This window comes from Mus musculus, chromosome 7, assembly GCF_000001635.26.
Source record: "Mus musculus strain C57BL/6J chromosome 7, GRCm38.p6 C57BL/6J".
Lineage (NCBI taxonomy): Eukaryota > Metazoa > Chordata > Mammalia > Rodentia > Muridae > Mus > Mus musculus.
In genome coordinates this window covers 14,652,150-14,668,343 of record NC_000073.6, presented here as the reverse complement: position 1 = coordinate 14,668,343, position 16,194 = coordinate 14,652,150, and the positions used below count along the sequence as shown (strand labels likewise).

The following is a 16,194-nucleotide window of genomic DNA, read 5'->3' as shown; positions in this document are numbered from 1 at the left end:
AGGGGAAAAATTCCTGAGTAGAACAGCAATAGCTTGTGCTGTAAGATTGATAATCGACAAATGGGACCTCATAAAATTGCAAAGCTTATGAAAGCAAAGGACACTGTCATTAAGACAAAAAAGGCCACCAACAGATTGGGAAACTGTCTTTACCTGTCCTAAATTAGATAGAGGACTACTATCCAATATATATATAAAGAACTCAAGAAGGTGGACTCCAGAAAATCAGATAACCCCATTAAAAATGGGGCTTAGAACTGAACAAAGAATTCTCACCTGAACAATACTGAATGGCTGAGAAGCACCTGAAAAAATGTTCAGATATGGACAGGAGGACCATTGTGAAGTTCATTCCAACCTGACTTACCAAAAGAGGTCCAATACCTCCAGGACTTTTTCATAGAGAGGCATTGTATCAAAATATCAAACAAGCAAACTAAACCATTTTTAGCAATCAGAACAAAGGAAATTATAACTAATTGAAAAGTTATCTTACTTTCTCATAATGGCAAAGAACGATAAAACCAATGAAAATTAATGATGGAGAAGTTGTCAGCAAGGAGGAACATTTTTGCCCTGCTGGTGGGGTGAAACATAGCCCAGATACTAAAGAAATAATGGGGTTGGTAGGATCTCTCCATTTTCCTTACAAGGGAACATTGTGCTACAGATTTTTCCCTTGGCACTGCTTTCATTGTGCCCCATAAGTTTGGCTGGTCTAGATGTCTCTGTCTGTACCCTGCCTCCTATGTGCCTGGGGTGTAGCAGAACTCCTGGGAGCACTGCAAACAATGCTGCATTAAGAGAGAGTGGGATACAGGCTGATCTTCCCTTAAGCAGAATTTCACAGATGGAAATGAAGAGGAGACAGAGGAAAAGAAGGTTCAGCAACAGGCCCAAAGTAAGCTACATCTCAAAGGGAGGCCCCAAGGCCAGACACTATTAATGAGGCTATGGAGCACTGACACAAAAGGACCTGTCATGTCTGCCCTCCAAAAGACCCAACAAGCAACTGAAAGAGTCAGATACAGATATTTGCACCCAATCAATGGAGAGAAGCTGCTGACCCCTGTGGTTGAATTAGGGAAAAGCTGGAAGAAACTGAGAAGTGAGAACCTGTAGGAGGACCAGCAATCTCAATTAACCTGGACCTCCAAAATCTCTCAAGTACTGGACCATCAATCAGGCAGTGTACACCAGCTAATATGAAGCCCCCAACACATATGTAGCAGAGGACTGCTGAGTCTGGGTTCAGTCAGAGAAGATGAACATAATCCTCAAGAGACTGGAGGTCCCAGGGAATTTAGAGGTCTGGATGGATTGAGGATGACTGGTGAGGACATCATTGTGGAGACTGAGGGGTGGGGAGGAGCTATGGGATGTGAAACAGTCAGAGGGTGGATGGGTGTTGAGAGGGAAATAAATAAATATATAAAGAAAGAAAAAAAGAAGAAAAACTTTAAAAAAGAAATAATGGGGTTATTTCTCAAAATCAGAAAAATCAGGTATTGGTTCAGATCTGGAAGACCAGCAACTCCACGCTGAGGAAACCAGAAGGCAAACCGAGGCAGGCTTAGCAGGTCAGTGAGACCCAGTCTCAAAGTAAACACCAGCAGTGCAGGAGGGAACTATAGATGGCTCTTGTGGTCAAGCATGTTCCTACAATCCCTGAACTTGTGTTCCAGCCTTGAGACTAACAAGGCTGAAAGAGAAAAATAACCCCTGCCAATTATCCTCTGACCTCTTATTTACATATAATAGCTATTAGTGCTGAAAATAAACAAAATTATTTTGTACATGAGAAACGAGATATAGTTCTGTGGGGAGGTGGATCACAGTATTTATCAGATTTACTGTTTTTCTATTATATGATTGCATGTTCTGCATGTATATGAGGGTTCCTGTTGCATGTAGTGACCTTTGAAGCAAGGAGAGGGCATAGGAACTCATATAACTTGAATTAGACTTGATAGTGGGTCCCTATGTTGCATGAATCCACAGCCACCCCAAATATATATTAAACAAAGTATCATTTTCTACCAATGGACTCTGAATTATGTGCTCTCAGAGTGATTGCTCCACATGAATTATATCTTGCAGATGATCAGAGTTGACTTCCAAACCAACACCGGTAAGAATGCCACTGTCTATAGTTTCACTCCAGGAGAGCCTACACTCTTTTATGACTCCAACTCCAAAGACACTTGCATACATGCATTCTTGCCTTTGCATACATAAATATTAGAGGAAAATGTCTGACAGCATGGGTTGGATGTGGAACTGTGGGTCAGGGGTACTAAGGGAGTAATGACTGGAAAAATGAATAAAATAACGAATTAAAAGAATGTGAAATTTACTATTTTCTCCTTTTATTTAATGAACATATTCTCTAACAATAAAAAAAATTAATAGCTAAACTGACTAAAACAATCGCACTACACTGTGGTATGATGCTTCTACAGATAAGACTGGTTATTTCTCCAAATACTGAGAATAATGGTGTGTAAAACACACTTCTTCTTGGCCATAAGGCCTGGACTCGTCAAGGAACTGAGAGGTGTAAGCTGGAGTGGAGGGGTTTCTCAGAGTAAGCCAGTCATCTGATATGTCAAAAGTATTCAAGGATCCTTTTCCAGAGCTTGTCTGCAGATGGACCTGAATTGTGAGCATCCTCTGGGGCTTGGGCGGCATATGCCAGGCCGACTGGAGCTTCAGCTACTGCTAAGTCAGTCTGATATTCAACTGCTGCTGATTGACCAGAGTTCCAAGCTGTAACAGGGGCATGGCCATCAAGCAGGTATTCTTGGTATTCTTGCGGACAACACATGTCCCTATCTCAGGCCTGAAAACAATACAGGGAAGATTCCTGGCTGCAGTTGAATTTGGGAATGGAATCCTCACCAAATGTGCCTGAACAGATGGACTCTCCATTGTCAGAGGCAACAACAGGTATGGAACCAGGAAAATGGGTTGACTCAGAAACCGCTTTAGAGCTTCCATTTGACTCTGGCAGTGCTTGTTTAATATTCTGGAGGTTCATCTGCCTGTACTTAGCTCGGTTGTTCTTGAACCATTTCTGAAAAACAAAGCAAACATCAAAAGAATACCTCTTTGCCCCCAACTGGACCACAAGGTGAAATTTTGGATCAGAGTTTCAATAACAATACTTCACAAGTCAGCAGCAGAAAGCATGAGACTCAAGATCTCGAGGAGGTTGTAGTAAGGTAGATTGTGTATGAACTGACATCAAAAACAAAAAACAAAAACAAAAAACAAAAACAAAAACTGGGGAGATTAAGCTAGTATGCCCTGTGTTTTAGTAGGATATCTTATCTACATCTGCCTCCCAGACAGTTCAGTCAAATAGCAAAACGGTGGAGATGGGCTTCAGTGCATATGCTTGTAATTCCAATGGTAAAGGAGCAGAGGCGGAAGGTTTGTGGATTTCAGGCCAGCGAAAGGTACACAGTGGAACCTTGTCTGAAAAAAGGAAACCAAAGCCTAAAGTTGATTTGAACCAGAGATTGATTTGGGAATTGATAAAACGTCTGATATCTAGGTCACTGAGACCCTACATGGGAATAACGTTCTTTGATACTGGTACCTGGTTACTGGAGAATGTGAGGCCCAGCAATGGATGCATCAATATCCACCACCTATATCTGTCCACCCTCCTCTAAGCCTTTCAGAAGCACAGAATACAAGTGCTTAAAGAGAAAGGGGGCATTGTTGCTGTTGGATGGAGGAAAAAGAGAGAAACTAACCTTGATCTCCATCTTTGTAACACCAATCAATACAGCCAGCTCCACAATTTTCTTCTCCTTTGGGTACTGGCACTCATCAAAATGTTTTTGCAGCAGGCGCTGCTGTTCTTTGGAGTACACAATGCGTTCTTTTCGAAAATTTCTTGAAGCCAAAAGGCCAGTTTGTTTGTTTACATATTTATCTGACAGTGGCATACAACCTATGGGAACATGGAAACAAGAATTCACTGAGGGTCTTTTAGGTATCTATTGACTTGGATGCCCTGAGAGTCTTCTCAGAGTTCGTAAACATGGGCCCATTACAGCACCTTGTTGCATTTGGATACCTGATTGTCTTGATGGTCCTTCAGACTCTTGCTGAAGTAGGTTCCTTTCAGGGACTGAAAGACTTGATTGCATTGTACTTCCTGGGGTCACTAGGGGACTCTGACTCATTTGAAAAGGTAAGTTCTTTGCCAGTTCTTGAGGTATTTGGGAACTGATTTCTATGGGTATATTCGAAGCCACTTGAAGTTTTGGATGCAAGGAGGGACCTTCAGCCATATGTGTGTTCTGAACTTATTGGAGTATGTTCCTGTACTGGAGAACCTGTTAAAAGGAAAAACAATAGAAAAGCTACAGAGAACCCCCATTTACCCATCATGCCTACCTAGCATTTGTTATGGACATTTTGTAGCAGGAATCAATCAGGACCCTCATTCTTTCTGAACAACTTCCTCTGTTTCCCAATCTTAAAAGTATTTTCAGTATTGCCATAAACATGCATTAAACAGCAGTGTTAATAAGAGACTGTTAGTCCAGATAGGGGGAGAACACCCAATTGCCAGCCCATGTTTAAATGTCCTAGCTCCTGTCCTTCTAGCAGGCAAATTCTGCTAAGGCAGACGACCACCTAGTCTGCCCCTTCCATGAAAAAAAAAAACACAGCCTAAAAGCATTCTGTGCATGCAGGGAACTCCCACCAGCTTCTCTGCTCTACTGAAGACACCATAGCCTAAAGACATCTCAGAAGTTCAAATGCAACAAAACATCTGATAACCAGCCCATCTGCAACCCACCCCTGAAAAAACACAGCCTGAAGTAATCCCAGGCATTGTGCTCAAAACGCAGCCACTGTCACCAATGACTAATCACATCCCAGGATTTCTTCTACAAACAATGCAAACAGACAACTGACACCAAAGTCTGAAGACTTCCCAGGGGATCTTCAGTAACTGTACCAACAGTCTGAAAGACTCCCTAAAGTTCTGCTGCACACAGGGAAAAAGAACTCACAGTCCTTAGGCCCCCCTGGACAAAGAACAGCTACAGGCAGGGCAACACCTTGACTAATCCTCTGAAGACCCAATAGGCTGAAGGCATCCCAATGGATCTGCTGCAGCCAGGGCAACATTTCAGAAGCTTCTCTGTCCCTCTGAAAATCCCACAGTTCAAAGGCATTCAAAAAGGCCACTGCAGCCAGGGCAACAAGTCACCAGTGTGCATGTCCCTGTGAAGACTCCACAGTCAGAAGGCACCACAGGACATTTGCTGCAGTCAAGGCCACTGGCCTACCAGGTGACCTGAAGCAGGCCAGGGACAAAAGAGGCAGGCTCCATCCAGACAGAGGCAACCAGGCCAGCAAACACTAGGAATAACCATATGTCAAGAGTCAAGTGCAAGATCATATGAAACAGAATCCAGTGTAAATTGGCATCATCAGAAAGAACCCAGCTCTCCCATAAGAGCAAACACTGTATATGCCAACATATCTGAAAATCAGGACTCTGTCCTAAAATCCTATCTCATGAAGATTCCATTAAGGAGGATATAAATTACTTACTGAAAGAAATACAGGAAAGCACAGGTAAACAGTTAGAAGCACTTAATAAGGAAACAATAAATTGCATGAGATATACAGGAAAACACAAGCCAACAGGTGAAAGAATTGATTAAAGCAGTCCAAGACCTTAAAGTAGAAGTACAGACAATAATGAAAACACAAATTGAGGCAACCCCGGAAATGAAAAACCTAGGAAAGAGGTCAAGAATTACAGATGTAAGCATAAGCAACAGAATACAAGAGATAGAAGAGAGAAATCCAGGTGTAAAAGATAACATAGAAGAGATTGACACACTGTCAATGAAAATTCAAAACATGAACATCTCCTAACCCAAAACATCTAGGAAATCCAGGACACAATGAAAAGACCAAACCTAGGAATATTAGAGAAGAGACTGGAGAATCCCATCTTAAATAACCAGCAAATATCCTCAACAAACTTATAGAAGATAACTTGCCTAAACTAAAGAAAGAGATGCCCATAAGCATACAGGAAACGAGGAAAAACCAAACAGATGGGACCACAAATGAAATTCTTCTAGTCACAAGAAAAGAGTCAAGTAACATATAAAAGCAGACCTATCAGAATTACACCAGAATTCTCAACAAAACCACTAAAACCAGAAGAGCCTGGACAGAGGTCATGTACAGTCTAAGAAAACAGAAATGCCAGCCCAGACTACCATATCCAGCAAAACTCTCAATCACCATAAATAAAGAAACCAAAATACTCCAAGTCAAAACCAAATTCAGACAATATTGCTCTAAAATCCAGTCCTACAGAGGATCCTAGAAGGAAAACTCCAGCACAAGGAGGGTACATACACCAAAGGAAAAAAACAAAGATAATAATCATCTTTTTAAAAGGCCAAAAGGAGAGAACCATATGCACATAATGCCAGCTACAAAAACAAAGAACAGGAACTACCCATCATCTGTCTTTAATATCTCTCAATATTAATGAACTAAACTCACCTATTAAAAAAACATAAAGCTAACAGACTGGACATGCGAACAGGATCCAACATTTCCTTGCATTCAAGAAACCTACCTCAATAATAAATACAGTCACTACCTCAAACGAAAAGGCTGGAAAAAGTTCTTCCAAGCAAATGGTCCCATGAAGCAAGTTGGCATTGCCATTCTAATAGTCAATAAATAGACTTTCAACCAAAATTATAAAGAAAGATGAGAAGGAACACTTCTATTCATCAAAGGAAATATCCACGAAGTGAAGGTCTCAATATGAACATCTGTGCCCCATAGGAAATCGCAACCTCATTGATAGAAAGAAACTTTACAAAAGCTCAAAACACACATTGAACCCCACGAAATAATAGTGGGACACTTCAACACCCCATTCTCACCAATGGATAAGTCACTGAAACAGAAACTAAACAGACACAGTGAAACTAAGAGAGGTTATGAACCAAATGGATTTGACAGGCTTCTATAGCACATTTCATCCTAAAACAAAAGAAGACACATTCTTTTCAGCACCTGATGGTACCTTCTCCAAAACTGACCACCCATTTGGTCACAAAACAAGTTTCAACCAATACAAAATGATTGAAATAATCCTATGCATCCTATCAAATCATCATGCAAATGGCTGTTCTTCAGTAACAACCAAAACAGCAGAAATCAAACACATACATGAAAATTGAACAAGTCAATGATGCCAGCTTGGCAAAGCTAAAGAAGCCTGGAGGAAAAGGGAACAGGAAGGACCAGATCGGGGGCAGCAGCACCAGGGTCGCAGCTCCCAGGAAAGGCCGCAGCATGGTTTTCAAAATTACATGCAACATTCTCTGTTCATTTTCTCTCACCTTTCCCTGAGCTCTTGCTTTAAAGAGATATTTTTCTTTATTAAACATAAAAATCAGTTTGTAGAAGCACCTGTATCCCCTTTTGATGCACAACCAGACAGAATGTGCTGTTGAAACAAAGTACTTCTATAGGAAAGTGCACACAAAAGTCAGCTGTCTTATGCGAAGAAATAGAATCTATTAAATTGTCAGATTTTTAAGAGCTAAGAAAAGTTCTTGAAGGCCATCTAATACTATCTTCATTTTTATGGATGAAGGAAAACAGCAAACAATGGTGATTGGTTCCTTCCATGTATCAGACTTTGTATTTTTTATTGCCTTAGTTTTTACTATTAATTATATTTATATGTATATTAAATATTTGTTATTATTCATATAAAAAAATTGGGCCACCAAGAAGGCAGCATACACCAGATGATATGAGGCCAACAACACATATTCAGCAGGAGACATCAGGTCTGGGCACAGTCAGCAAAGATAAGCCTAACCCTCAAGAGACAGGAGCACCCAGAGAGTGTGAAGGTCTTGTAGGGTAGGGAGCGGGGATAGGGGGCATCCTTTTGGAGAAGGAAAGAAGACGTATGGGATACAGAACAGTCAGTGGGTGGAATAGAAGGGGCATAAAATATAGCCTAAAATCTAGGTAAAAAAGTTTAAATAAAATTTATTTTTTTAAAAAAGGAATATTATCATAAATGTAAAAAAAAAAAGGAGAGAGAGTCCTAGATTCTCCTTTCTTCTGGACAATCTGTCTCAAAACAACTAATGAAGGGCCATGAAACTGGCAAGATCCAATAGATCCCATTCCACACTCTTCCATCTAAGTGCTTTGATGATTTAATTACTCTGGATATCAGAAGACACTTACACCTAACCCAGATACCCCCTGTTATTGAATTTCAATAAAGTCAAATAGCCTTAAATTAATCTCCCTATATAGGACCCTCCCACAGGCTCTACCTTTCATCCTCCCACAGGCAGGAGACATTCACACCTAGTGGCCACACCCAGTCTTCTGCCTATACACAGGTCAATTTTAGACTTCACCAATCAAAAACCCATACAAACTACAAAAAGTTACCAAGGCTCCAACATGATATCCCCTTCACATAGCAACCTTAAATATTTCACGCAGTCCACCAACTCACCAGGAATCCAGAGGGTTGCTGTAATCTGCTAAATCCTATGTCTGTTTTAATTCTACTCAGAAGACCTGCCCTTATATATCTCTGCAAACTTGGAATTCAATGCTCCTCCTTCACGTTGGCTCCACCCACTTGCAATATTCAAATCCTTAATTCTCACCCAACATTTGATGCTCTGAAAGTTCCTGACAGAATGTAAAAGGTCACTGAAGCCCTGAAATTGTCAAGATAGATGTCACTGTTAGCAGAACTAGCTTTACTGTTTTAGAAAAATAGAGGTGCACAATGCTCTGGCCATTCCAAGAACCTTTGTGTATCCCAATGTTTTGACTGTTCCTTGAACCCATGTGTGTGCCCACTGATGAAGCCCATTGCCAGGTGTTTATGATATTGGTTGCTGAGAAAGAGTCAGAAAATCTCCCTGCAACCACAGCCCGCCCAATCCTGAGTTGCTACACCTGCACCAGACTCTTTCCTTGTAACCTTCCCATACCCATTTCTTGAGATTAGACATTGTTCAGATCTGGAAATCCCCTACTCCCCCCTTCTCCTTTCTCCCCTGAGGGTCTATAAAAACCTTGACCTCTTTCCCCTCGAGGTCGTCCTCTCTACTCCAGCTTGGGATATGAGTTGTCTCTTCCACCAGGAAACTTCTTCCATCTGTGTACCAGTTTGGCACACCTGGTCATGGCTGGTCACGTAGATCACTTCGGATCCCAATTTCCTCCACAAGGATGCCTGCACAGCTGTGAACGGGTAGGAATTGTCCATTTCAGGCAGGAAGGTAGCAGAGTTGAGAATAGCAGGAGGAGCAAACACGCCCCATTCAGGCAGCAGCAGAATCTTGTAGTGAGTAATCTGGGCATTTGTCATCCATCGGTCTGGGGGCTGACGGATAATGCCAGTTCTGCTAGCACTCTCTTGGTCCCCTGCCAGTATTCTCTCTCCGTGGTTGCAGCAAGGTGCAGGTCATCAACATATTGAAGCAGAGTTATCTGGGAGTTTTCAGCTCAGAAGGAGGCTAAATCTCGATGTAGAGCCTTATCAAAAAGGGTGGGGAAGTTTTTGAACCCCTGGGGTAACCATGTCCAGGTCAATTGTCCTTTTTGTCCAGTGTCAGGATCTCTCCACTCAAAGGCGAATATGGGCTTGCTGGAGGAATGTAACTTCAGGCAAAAGAAAGCATCTTTTAAATCAAGCACTCTGTACTATTTTTCGCTCTGGAGGGAGTGAGCTGAGGAGGTTATAGGGATTAGGAACAGTTGGATGAATATCTTGGACCCTCTTATTGACCTTTCTCAGGTCTTGGACTGGTCGATAGTCACTCATGCCAGGTTTCTTTACCAGCAGTAGAGGAGTATTCCAGGGTGACTGGCAAGGTACCAAAATACCCAGTTGTAATAGTCTCTGAATATGTGGCCTGATTCCATCTCTTGCTTCAGGGCTCATTGAGTATTGTCACACTCCTATAGGGGTTGCATCCATTTTCAGTCCCACAACCACAGGGGGAAATCTGACAGCCATTCCCATGCCTCCAGTCTCTGCCCATACTCTAGGGAAAGCAGTCAACCAATCTTTTCGTTCTGGCACCTCCATTTGCTTTATGCCTTCATGCAATCTATATTCTTCCTCAAGCTGCAGGGCTAAGACTACAGAGCTGGGAGATTCTCAAATTACTCTCGGCCCTTCTTGGGTAAATATAATCTGGGCCTTTAATTTAGTCAGAAGATCTCTTCCTAGAAGCGGTGTGGGACACTCATGAATGACCAAGAAGGAATGACTCACTTAGCCTTTCCCTAGATATAAAATGTGCACAGTGGTCCAGGGTTATTGTTTCTGACCAGTGGCTCCAATCACTATGGTTCTTTTATTTTTTTAATTTTCCCAGTGAATGTTTAAACACATAATGCTCTGCCCCTGTGTCAATTAAAAAGTCCATGGGAGTCCCCTCCACCATCAGAGTTACCTTAGGCTCCGGGAGTGTTTCTGAGCTCTATCTCCCCTATTCATCATCTTTCAGAGTCAGGACACTATGGGCCCTTCCCTTTTTCTTTGGGCATTCCCATGCCCAATGTCCTTTTTCCTTGCAATAGGCACATTGGTCCTTCTCTAAAATCTTCTGAACAGATCTTCCTCCTTTAGATTTGGGTTCCTGGTTGCCCAGGTACCCTGTCTGTCTATTCTCTGTCTTGTTCCTTCCTTCACGTTCCCCTACTACTGCAGCCAAAATCCTGGTTAAATTCCTCTCCTGTCTTCTTTCCCTCTTATTCTCCCTCTCCTGTGATACACCTTTTCTGCCTCTCTGACTAAATCTTGTAAAGCCATGGCATGTAATCTTTAAAAGCCATAGCAACCTCGACTTGTTGGATACAGGAGTATAGTATCTATAAGCTTCTAAGAATCTTTCTAGAAAAACAGACTGAGGCTCTGTAGGGCCCTGCATCACTTCTCTTACCAGAGCCAAATTGGTGCGGAGTCTCATCACTCCCATTTGGGGTCCATGTGCTTGCATAACCTTTTCTAATTTTTTTTTTTTACTCTGAGATAGTCTATCTTTGTTGGTTAGAATCTAAAGAACATCCCTATTTGTATTGAATGTCTACTGCTAGGACTTGGCTGTAATTGAATCTCCACCCAGGAAAATCTCAGCAGCTCCAATTTCATCCCTGAATATCCAGTGGATACTCTCCCTGTCCCATTGTGTGGCCCCACTATGTATGGTCAAGGTGAGGACATCAATCATTTTTTGGTTTTTGGAAGTTTACTATTTATTTGTTTCTTTCCTGGCTGTTCTTTTTGAGAGGAGATTTCATTAGATAAACTCCCTGGCTGTCCTGTAACTCAATTGATAGAAAGGGCTAACAAGGAACTCAAAGATCTGCCTACCTCTGATTCCTCAGAACTGAGATTAAAGGTGTGATCCACCACATCTGATTTTGAGGACATCATTATTACTTCAGCAGACATACTCAATTCAGATTTGATTGTGTCTGAGACAATATCACAGCCTTTGCCCCATCATTGGGGGTTTCCAGTTCAGTAGAAATTAGGCCTTCCCTAATCAATAACCACATCGAGAAATGGGTGTCATCTCATTCTGTCATGCATGGGTTTCTTGCCCACTGGGGTCACCTCTTAATTGTTCCCTCCTTTCTAAACAGTTCATGTAGTCGTCAACTCACCAGGAAATAAGTGGTCTGCTGCAGCTTCCCCAGTCCTGTCTGTTTGAACTCTACTCAAAGGACCTGCACTTAAATATCTCTCCAAGCTTGAAACTCATTTTTTTCTCCCAATATTTCCATCCACCCACTCCACAGAACCTCAGACCGCCATGCTTACCCACACTTTGGTGCCATTCAGGTTTCATCCTTACCTCATGTAGGCCTAGTCTTGTAGATTTAATTACTCCTGCTTATTTTCTTATGTTTTTGTTTTGAGACAGTCTTTCTGTTATTGTAGCCCGTTCTACAGATGACCTAGGGTCAGCCTCCTGAGTCCTAGTTGTGAGTCAGGACAATGTTCAAGACTTAATCATTGTTCCAGAGCAATTATAGGGTGACAATGGGTTAGTGTAGAAATTGAAAATTAAGGGAAAATTGGCATTTGTCTCATGAAGATCCAGCCTGGTAGACACTGGGGCTGTATCTCTAGTTACTTTCTCAGGAAATAGATTTCTACATAGTCTACTTCATTGCTTCCTACTAGTTATTCCTCATAGTAAGCATCTATCCTTAGAGGCCAACATCCTGTTCAGTCTTCAACCACCTTGTTTTTCCCCCTTATTCAAGCACCCTCTCCATCCGGGCCAATCTTCAATATCGAAATGGCCCTTGGAGATCTCTGTAAACATTGTGGTATGTATGAAGATGCTCCAAGGCTCCTCAACAGAGGGCTGAAGGTTTTGAGATTTTGGTGCATAGGTCTCTGCTCCCAGATTATCCCTAGGCTAGATAGCAATAACTAGAATAACTTTTTGTGAAGGAATGAAGTGTTTTTAAATCAATGCCTAGGAAACACAGCTTGTTTCCCAGGATTCCAGCCACTCACAAGTGGAGGAATACAGAATCTCCAGCTGTTCCTTTACTTATTCTCAAAACTTGTCTTTGGGATCACCTTACATTACTAAGCCAAACCCTGGGAAGCTTTCTTGACATCTACAAACATTAAAATTAATCACAAAAGCAACTGCGAATTCTCCAAAAAGGATGAGGTGAAGTCTTTGTCAGGGTATTGGCCTACATCTTTGTGAGATTCTAAAAACAAAGTCAATATTTTGAGGGAGCAAAAAGAAAAATAGGAAGTTATTTTTTCTTATGCCATGCCTTATTTTGTGTATGACTTTGGTCTTTATCTTACCAGGGTCCACGTGTGGATATTAGAAAAGAACATGTGGAAACTGGTTTTGCCTTTCCATTATGTGGACTTCAACCTCGGGGTTGATGGCTCAGTCTTTGGTTGTGTAATCACACCAGCTTCAGATTTTTTTTTATTATTATTATTTTCAGGATGAAATCAAACTCACTGTATGACTGAAATTCTCATTTAATTCCTGAACAAATGGTGCCATTAGAGATCAAGATCTCTTTTTTGAGCCTCTGCCCTATATGAATAGTTCAATTATTTTTGCTTAGAAAACTTTTGTCCTCAGGGGACAATTTGTCCTGCATACTTTTATTATCACCGTGTCTTTGTCTCTGTCCCTGCCCCTTTCTCTCTGTGTGTGTCTTCTTTCCTTCCTTCTTTCTTTCTTTCTTTCTTTCTTTCTTTCTTCCTTCCTTCCTTCCTTCCTTCCTTCCTTTCTTTCTTTCTTTCTTTCTTTCTTTCTTTCATTTTTTGAGAAATTGTTTCTCTGTGTATGCCTGACTCACCTAGAAACTGCTCTGAAGAACATGCTGATCTCAGATTCACAGAGATATAACTGCCCCTTCCTCTCAGGTGCTGGGAATAAAGTACCCAGCCTCCTCTGCCCAGTCTTTATCCAGATTCTTTGGCTTCTACAAAGACACTGATCCTACAACTGATCTTGTTATAAGCCAGAGCATTTATATTGTAGAAGACTTGACCAGTATACTTTCTATTGAAAAAAATTCTTACCAATTCTTTTATTTTATGTCCTGCCTTTTATATCCTAAATGGGCCTCAAAATTGCTGGATAGTTGATGATGACCCTGAGACAATGGGATTATAACATGTCCCACCACACATTAGACTGGCTAGTAAAGATGGTGCTATTTTACACACAGAGCTCCAACACAATACTTTTTTTTTGGTTGATTTGCTGAGGAACCAAGGTGGAGGAATAAGGACATTAACCAACCCATGGAATTTTTTACCCAAAATTTGTCAGGTATAAAAGAAATTCAGGATAAAGTTGGACGAGAGAGCAAAAAACTAGCCCAATTTGAGACTCATTCCATGGGCAAGGAATGTTAAATCCCTAACAACATTATGCTTGCATACAGGATCTTAGCATAACTGTCTTCTGAGAGGCTCCATCCAGTAGCTGAAATAGAGGAAGAGAACCCAAACCAAATACTGAATAGAGCACAGGGACTCTACTAGAAGATCTGGGGAAAGATTGAAGGCTCTGAAGGGTATAGTAACTCCAGAGAAAGACCAACAGAGTCAAAAACCTGAATATTTGAGGGCTTCCAGAGACTGAAGCACAAACCCAGAGCTACCTTGGGATAAAACTAAACTCTGCACATATGTAACAGATAGGCAGCTTGGATTTCATGCATGTCCCCAAACAACTGGAGGGGAGACTGTCTCTCAATACATGTTGTATCTGTGGATCTACTTTTCCTAGCTGGGATGTCCTACTTGGCCTCAGTGGGAAAGGATAAGCCTAGTCCTGTAGAAATTTGATGTACTGGGGTGTAGTGATCCTCAGTTGGGTCTCCCTCTTCCCAGGAGAGACTAGAAAGAGAGAATGGGGTGAGAAGTTGTGGGATAGGTGGAGACTGGGAGGAGGAAGGGGTGATATTTAGGTGAAAGGAGAATAAATAATTAACAATAAAAAATTACATTAGAATCAATCTGCAGTTCTACCACACATTGTACCCATGCAATGTCAGGTGCTTCCTCTCTTTCTCACTCTCTCCCTCTCTCACTTTCTCTATCTCTCTTTCTTAAATAATTTTATTTATTTACATTCCAAATGTTGTTCCCCCATCCTAATCCCCCCTCCTAGAGTTCTTCACTTCATCACCCCTCACCTTTGGCTCTGAGATGGTGCGCCTCTATCTTTACTCCCCATATGCTTCCAGCCCTCACTTCTCCATTCCTCCTGACACTACACACCCATCCCATATTCCCCTTACCTGGGACATCCATGATCTACAGATCAAGCAGATCCTCTCTCACTGAAGCCAGACAACACAGTCCTCTGCTACTATGTGCCAGGAAATATGGAGCAGCACATGTATGCTTTTGGGCTGATGATTTAGTCTCTGGGTTAGGGTTAGTTGACACTGTTGAGCTTCATATGGGGTTACCATCCCCTTTGATTCCTCATGCCTTTCCCTAGCTCTTAAATAGGGTTCCCTGACTGATCTCAGATCAGTAGTTGGCTGTACATATCTACACATGTCTGAGTCAGCAACTGGTAGATCCTCTCAGAGGACAGCCATGCTAGGCTCCTGTCTCAAGCACAACCAGACATCAGTAATAGTATTAAGGTTTGGTGCCTGCCCATGGGATAGATGCCAAGTTGGGCTAGTCACTTGATGGACATTCCTTAAGTCTCTGTTCTACTTTTACCTCTTTATTTTTTAGACAGGAAAAATTCTGTGTCAAAAGTTTTGAAAGTAGGCTGGTGGCTCCATATCTCTACTGAGGGCCCTGGCTGGAGGTGGTCTCTTCTGGTCCCATCTCACTACTATTGAGCATTTCTACGAAGGTCATCCTTATTGAGTCCTGGGAGCCTCTCACATTCCAGGTCTCTGGTACTTTCTAGAGGTTCCACCCAACTCATGCAGCTGCATATTTCCATTCATTCTTCTCACCCACTGGGCTTCTCTCCTGTCTTCTTCCATACTGGATTCTTCCCCCATTTCTGCCCTTCACCCTCCCAACAATTTTCCTCCTTCCTTCCATCTCCTGTTATTATTTTGTTCCTCCTTCTAAGAGGGATTATAGTATACTTGCCAGGGACTTCCTTTTTAAAAACTTCTTAGGGTCTGTATCCAAGTTATTTTGTAGTTTATGGCTAATATCCACCTATACATGAGTACATACCATAATATTCTTTTAGGCCTGTGCTCCCTCAGTCGGGTAGATAGTTTTTTAGTTCCATCCATTTGCTTGCAATATTCATGATATCCTTGTTTTTTCATGGCTGAATAGTACTCCATTTTGTAAATGAACCACATTTTCTGTATCCATTCTTAAATTGAGGGACATCTGGGTTATTTCCAGCTTTTGGCTATTACAAATAAGGCTATTATAAAAATAGTGGAATACCTGTCTTTTCAGTATAGTAGAGCACCATTTAGGTATATGACCAGGGGTGATATTCCTAAGTATTCAGGTTCCTTTTTCATCACATCCTAGACAGCATGTGCTGGCACTTGAGTCTTTGATCTTAGACATGCTGGTTGCTGTAATATGGAATCTTATGGTTATTTTAATTT

The 16,194-nt window shown here is 41.6% G+C and overlaps 1 protein-coding gene across 1 annotated transcript; it reads right to left on the bottom strand.

Annotated features, from left to right (window-relative positions):
• Positions 1-2,347: 2,347 nt before the first annotated feature.
• Positions 2,348-8,636, bottom strand: Obox7 (oocyte specific homeobox 7). The gene is made up of 4 exons (NM_001038676.1): positions 8,564-8,636; positions 4,091-4,352; positions 3,765-3,964; positions 2,348-3,076 (listed from the first exon to the last, which is right to left on the bottom strand). The coding sequence occupies exons 2-4, from the start codon at positions 4,305-4,307 to the stop codon at positions 2,837-2,839; spliced, it is 657 nt and encodes a 218-aa protein (NP_001033765.1). The 5' UTR covers positions 4,308-4,352; positions 8,564-8,636; the 3' UTR covers positions 2,348-2,836.
• Between the last annotated feature and the right edge of the window lie 7,558 nt (positions 8,637-16,194).